Below are 6,138 nucleotides of genomic sequence, written 5' to 3'. Positions count from 1 at the left end.
ATCTGATCCTTCAGATGTCAGCGCACATGAGATCTCGGAAGAATGCCCTCCTCCAGCCCCGGTTAACCTGTAACACACAACCTTGTAATCTTTCCTCCACAGGATTTATCACATTCTAGTCATCTTGTTTGTTGCTTACTCATTCATTGTCTCCCCCACTAGAAAGTCAGCTCAGTGAATGCGGGACCTTGTCTGTCCTGCTGACTGTTAACTTCAGAGCCTGTGACAATGCCCGTACTAGGACACTGAGTGAGTTATGACAAGTGACATCTCTCCATCAGTCTGAGTAATCTGGAATGACTCTTTTGGTATCGTGAGTCATAATTGCATCTACACGCAGTGTGTATTTTCACTATTTACTGTGCAGCTCTGGGAACTGCTTCCATCACGTTAATTCCATTCCTCCCATGCTGCTTCCTCCCTGGCACAAATGTACTGACTCTCTAGTGTGTGCTTTAAAAAACGCTATTGCTTTATTAACTACCAGCAGGACTGGCCTGCACAGGGGGTGGTGGATGCTCTGTGCTCGGGGTCCGTGGAGGATGTGAGGAGAACGTGATGGTTGGGAGGCTGTATTGAAGGAAAGAGGTGGTCTGGAGGCCAAGGCCCAAGAGCCCCTCTGATTTACTTCCGGAAATGGGCAGACCTTGTAAAGGAGTCATGGCAAGCTATGGCCATGCCACCAATAAGATTAAGAAATTCTTGGAAATCTAGCTGCCCGTCAGCGTTGAGGTCCAGTTTCTTCATCATGCGATCAAGGACACCAGGGTCCTTCTGGTTCTGCAAAGATAACAATAACCATCATGATACCACTACTATTAATAATATATTAATTTATATCACACTTTCTAAGATGCTTTCCATTACGTTGCCACATCTTAGTCTCACAAGAATGTGTGGTACAGGGTAGGGGTTAGTAACATTCCCACTTCCCAGACACAGAGACGGACTCAAACAGGTGAAGTGACTTGCTGAAGGGGAAGACCTGCGACCAGAACCCACGTTTTCTGGCTCCCAGCCCAGGGTTCCTCTGTGACGGCCAGGGGTTGTGCAATTTCACAAAAGCAGCGGAACCCCTTTTTCAAGTGTTGCATGCAACCGCAGTGTACAGACTATAGGGAAGTGGAGTGATTCGAGGTGGAAAGAGGATGCAGGCCCGATCCGCCTCCCCCTCCTCCGCTCAGCCTAGTGGCCAACACATCATGCACTTGCAGCCACTAGCTGCATATGGCTGTTTCAATTAGGGATTTAGAAAGTCAGTCCGTAAGTGGCACCTGCACCTAGTGGCTCCCACACTGGATTGTGCAGATATGCAGAACATTATTTCCATCATCACAGAAAGTTCCATGGGACAGGGCTTCCCTAGAGGCTTTGGGATGGAGGAATAAAATTTGAAACTATCCTATTACACCATTTACCATTTCGTATGCCTTTTCCCTAAATGAAAGAAAAAAATTACCATTCCCTGTGTCATGTAGTTTGATAACTTTGATCTTTAAAATATATCTTATGCAAAGAAAAGAAGAAAAGGTCCTTTCACGGTCACGCAGAGCTCACTCAGAGGCCTAGGGGCTCAGCCTTGTCTATGCAGGCCCCCGGCTTAGAGTGAATGAAAAGGAGGCAGAGTGTGGGCCTTCACTTCTAGCCATTCTGCCAGTGTCTTATTTCGAGCTCTGGTTAGTTTGGGGGCCGGGGGCTGGGAGCAATACCTTTGTGAAGGCAGCCAGTTCTGTATTCATGAAGGTCAGGAACTCTGTCTTGGAGAGCATGCAGTTGTTACCCTCCTTTCCAGCAAACTTCTGGAAAACAGCAATCAGAGACTCGATGCACCGCTCGGTCTCAGTAGGGCTGGACATTTTTGCCTTTAGAGAAAAAAAGTCAGGGCTCAGACAAGGGCTAGATGCTAGAGAACACTCTATAGAGAATCTCATACCTTCATTTTGGGACAAAGCAGTTTCCTAAAAGGCTAGGTCATTTTTTAGGGGGAGGAGGGGCCCAGAACGAACACAGAGAGTCATATTCCGTGAGCATGCCTCCTCTATTGGTTCCCATGCTTATTCCAGGTGAAGCATAGTGAGGGTACGCATGGAGCATGTGGGTGTGTCTGAAAGCAGTAGACTGCCTTGATGACAGTGAGCGTGGCAGGTTTTACTGATGTTTCTAGAATCTGTGGGTAAAACAGATGTATAACTATATAGCCACAGATCTGTAAGCACGCCAAGCACCGTCTAGAGATTAAATAATTTCCTATTTTCTAAGAGAATATAGGGGCTGCCGGGATGAATGAAATGGCAGCTTTTTAAGGCAATACTGGGGGTGTCTCGGTGGCTCAGTCAGTTAGGTGACCGACTCTTGATTTCGGTTCAGGTCATGATCTCAGGGGTCGTGAGATCAAGCCCCAAGCAGGGCATGGAGCCTGCTTAAGAGTCTGTCTGCCCCATCCCAATAAATAAGTAAAAATAAAGCAATACTGAATTCCTGGGACTCCTGTATTTTCTAGAAGAATACTAAATGCCTAGTTACTATTGTGTGTGGGGTGGGAGATCTGAGAGCTTTTTGGATGTTCAAAAGCAGCTTTCATATCGAAGGTTAGGAACCATTAATTTTACATGTGAGGAAACGGAGACATGAGAAGGGAACTGACATAGCAGAATCACCCCTAGAATCTCCGCCTCCAGGTCCCTTTCTGTAGTTCTTGGTCTTTGTTCCTTCTACTTCCAGATGCCACTAATTCCTACAGGAATGGCTGGAGGAACTTCTTTGGTCACTTCAAACCACAAAGGTGGATCTCAGGAAGGGAGCTCTCAGGTTGCTACTCACACAGCTCCTGACATCTACAGAGCTGAACCTTAGCCATGGTAGCACCAGGAGAAGCTGGGGTCAATTCTGTGTGAGCTCTGCTTTCCTTATAACAGAATTCTTCAGGGAAATCCTATTTTTCAGAGTCTTCGGGTCATTCTTGCTGGTACCTAGATCCCCTGGTGGTTCAGGCTGGCCACTGCAGGCTTTCTGGAAAACTTGCCAGTGATGCCCTTCCTTTGAGGCTTTATCTTCAGGTATTAACTGTGATCTTTGTGGGGTTCCTGGGTGTCTCAGTCCGTAAAGCTGCCTTTGGCTCAGGTCATGATCTCTGGGTCTTGGGATCAAGTTCTGCATCAGGGTTCCTGCTCAGCAGGGAGTCTGCTTCTCTCTCCCTCTGCCCCTCCCATCACTCATTCTCTCTCTCTCTCTCTCTCAAATACATAAAATCTTGAAAAAAAAAATCTTTGGACGGTGACATTTGCAATTTAGCAGTTAGCTTTTAATTTGGTCCTTTTGGGACTTCCTGGAGGCTTTCAATCCCAGTAATTAACAAGCTCCGGACTGTAATTAACGTGCTACCCAACGATCTGAGCCCTTAGCCACATAGCTCTGGGCTCCTTCCCTCTTCCCTCCTGTAGCCTTTTCATCCGCAGTTTCTCCAGGTGCTTTACAAGCTAGCTGAGCTGCCTGATCTGTAAATTCTTCGGAGGTGGTTCAAATGAACTCTTCTGGAGGTGGATTCTTTCCCAACAGTCATCTTGTTGGGATTTTTTCTTTTTTCTCAAAGAGAACTTTTTCTTAAGGAAAGAAAAATGTTTGTAGGTCCAGGGTTTGGGAGTGAAACAGAATACCACGGCCTGGAAACAGATGTGTTTGCTCAACCGCCTCCCTTATCAGGACTAAAATCTCACTGTCTTACTAATGTGTCAGTTGACAGGAAGAAGGTCAGCTGGGAGGGCAAGCCAGATAAGGCAGAAGGTTCCAGGCTGAGGAGCAAGGGCTTTGTGAGGCCTACAGATGCTCCTCTGCCCCCCTTTCCTTGTGGAATTCAGACCGTTTTGCTTTTCTAGTTTCAAAGTGGCTTTCTGCCTTATTTTTTTTCCTTCCTGAAACTTGCTATCAGCCACACATGGAAAAAATTAAAACCTCTGTACTTCTCCTCAGAGGTAATTTTCCAGAGCAAAAGAAAGAAACACAATTACCAAATTACTGAAATGGAATTGCAAAATTGCAAGCTGGAGGGGGCTTGCGAGATGGTTCCAGAGAAGGGAGGCCCAGAGACAGGAAAGCTTTGCTCAAGGTGGAGCAGAGGCTGAGAGAGAGGAGAACCAGATCTCCTGCCTGGAGGCCAACACTCCCCACGGCGCACTGCATCCTCACAGTTGTATTTGGCAACATGATAGGAAGAAGAAAATGGTGTGAGATAACTGGATACCGTGAATTTTAAAAGATTCCTCAACATTTGAGGAAAGGGGGAAGAAAAAGTAATGTGAAAAAGAAGTAACACTTGAAAAAGACACCAGCATTGCTGTTGTCATACTTATTTTTTTTAAGTAGCCTCCTCGCCCTGCATGGAGCCCAATGTGGGGCTGGAACTCACAACCCTGAGATCAAGACCTGAGCTGAGATCGAGAGTCCCACCCTTGACCAAATGAGCCACCCAGGGCCCCTGCTGTTGTCATTCTTAACCAGTATGCTCCTACCCTCCTACTCCCCCGCCCCCCGAAGGATCCATAATGGCATCCACCGTCCTCCAGGACAGGACAATCATTCCAGATCTTCACCACCTATTGGTGCGGAGTCCGCCTTTTCAAGGTTCCATGGGACACATGCATGGAAAGTAAAGAGGGGAAGAGTAGGCAGCAATAAAGGTTGACACACTAGAGCACAGGGGGGCAAATGTGTTTGTAAAGGGCCAAACAGTAAACATATTAGGCCACTGTGGTCCATGTTGTCTCTGTCACGCAACCACACAGGCTACTCATAGGGGAACGGGCGAGGCCGTGTGCTAGTAAAACTTCATTGATGGACAATTAAGTTTGATTTTCATACCATTTCACGTGTAACAAAGTATTATTCTTCCTGTGATTTTCTTTCCACCACTCAAAAACGTAAAATCCATGCACAGCTTGGGGGGGGGGAGACACAGAAACCCCATCTGTCCCCCGGGCGTAAGCTTATTCGACTCCTTTCACTAAAGAGGCCTTTGAGGAGGTAAATTTTGGAGGTGGTTTAATGCAAAAGTTAGAAAGAGAATTCAAAGTAGGTTGGCAGGAACTGGGAAGAGAAAAACAGATGACGACACAAGTCCCTGAAAAGATGGTGGGTTCAGAGGAAAAGGGCAGGAGGAAGGGGCTCGGCCTGGACCGGGCTCCTCCCACGGTCCGGGCTGCATTCCAACGGCTGGGAACGGCTTCAGTTTCAGGCTCTTTGTGTCTTGGCCGGTTGCCTAGCTTTACTGAAACGGATTTTCCCAGGGCTCAGACGGCTCAGTTCTGAGACGTGCCCTTTTCTGGTCTACAGAAACAACTAGAGCGGCCGGACGCCCCCTCTGCTCCACTTCTTTCACTTGTCTCCCTGGCTTCCGCGAGCCCAGGACTGGGCCAGGGGCCTCCAGCCCCAGCGGGACCCCGCGACTTGCCCACTTCCCGGCGGAGGGGGATCGGGCGTGGCGCCACCCCGCAGGGACGCGGTGCCGAGCGCAGCCCCCTTCCCCAGCCCCGCACCTTATCGCCGCCCTGGAGCCAGAGACCCTCCGGTGGCCGCCTCTCAGCTGCTATCACAGCTACCACTAGGGCTGCTTCCTTTCTGCCTCTCTACCCCAATTCCAACCCGCTCCCCCACCCAGGATTTATTTTTCCTGCCCTGCTTCCTGCCACGTCCACACAGAAATGAAAGATCAAGCGTGGTGAAAAGCACCGTGTGGCTCTTTTCATTGCAGAGCCTCGAAGACGAGAAAAAGGTCGGGCTTACCATGTGTTCGCTGGACTGGCGAGGACGGTGCGTCCGGCGGCGGAGGCGCTGCGAGTTCTGGGCGGCTGGCGGCCGGCGGCGGGCTCCGGTCTTTCTCGGCGCCCCGCCCCGCGCGCGGCCGCGCCTGACTCACGAGCTCCCCTCCTGCCAGCCCGCCTCCGCCTCCGCCTCCCCGGCGCAGATCCCAACTTGTCCGCCCCGCCCGTGTTGCCCAGCGCGCCGCTCACCCGGGACCCGCTGTCTCTTCCTGTCCTGTGGGCCTTGAAGATTTAAAGGACTTTTCTGAATGAAAGGTTTTGCATAGTGGTCTTGGGCGTGGTGTGCCCATGTCCGTGGCTCTTTTCCGTGTACGAGCTCACTCTG

At 49.6% G+C, this 6,138-nt stretch overlaps 1 protein-coding gene across 1 annotated transcript; it reads right to left on the bottom strand.

Moving 5' to 3' along the window:
* Positions 1-449: 449 nt before the first annotated feature.
* Positions 450-5,883, bottom strand: S100A11 (S100 calcium binding protein A11). The gene is made up of 3 exons (XM_028088358.2): positions 5,776-5,883; positions 1,710-1,862; positions 450-780 (listed from the first exon to the last, which is right to left on the bottom strand). Exons 1-3 carry the CDS (start codon positions 5,776-5,778, stop codon positions 625-627), a joined length of 312 nt encoding a protein of 103 aa, XP_027944159.1. The 5' UTR covers positions 5,779-5,883; the 3' UTR covers positions 450-624.
* Positions 5,884-6,138: the final 255 nt, after the last annotated feature.

The sequence above is a fragment of the Eumetopias jubatus genome, unplaced genomic scaffold, assembly GCF_037043125.1.
Source record: "Eumetopias jubatus isolate StellerSeaLion01/CBP00866 unplaced genomic scaffold, mEumJub1_p1.0 scaffold_4, whole genome shotgun sequence".
Classification (NCBI taxonomy): Eukaryota; Metazoa; Chordata; class Mammalia; order Carnivora; family Otariidae; genus Eumetopias; species Eumetopias jubatus.
Note: the sequence above shows the minus strand (reverse complement) of the source record. Positions and strands in the feature narration are given on the sequence as shown.

What these genes read in the sequence shown, in the direction of transcription:
- S100A11 (XM_028088358.2), bottom strand. An exon ending in AACTGGCTGCCTTCACAAAG is followed by an intron (nt 781 to 1,709) that starts GTATTGCTCCCA and finishes TTATCTTTGCAG; the next exon opens with AACCAGAAGGACCCTGGTGT.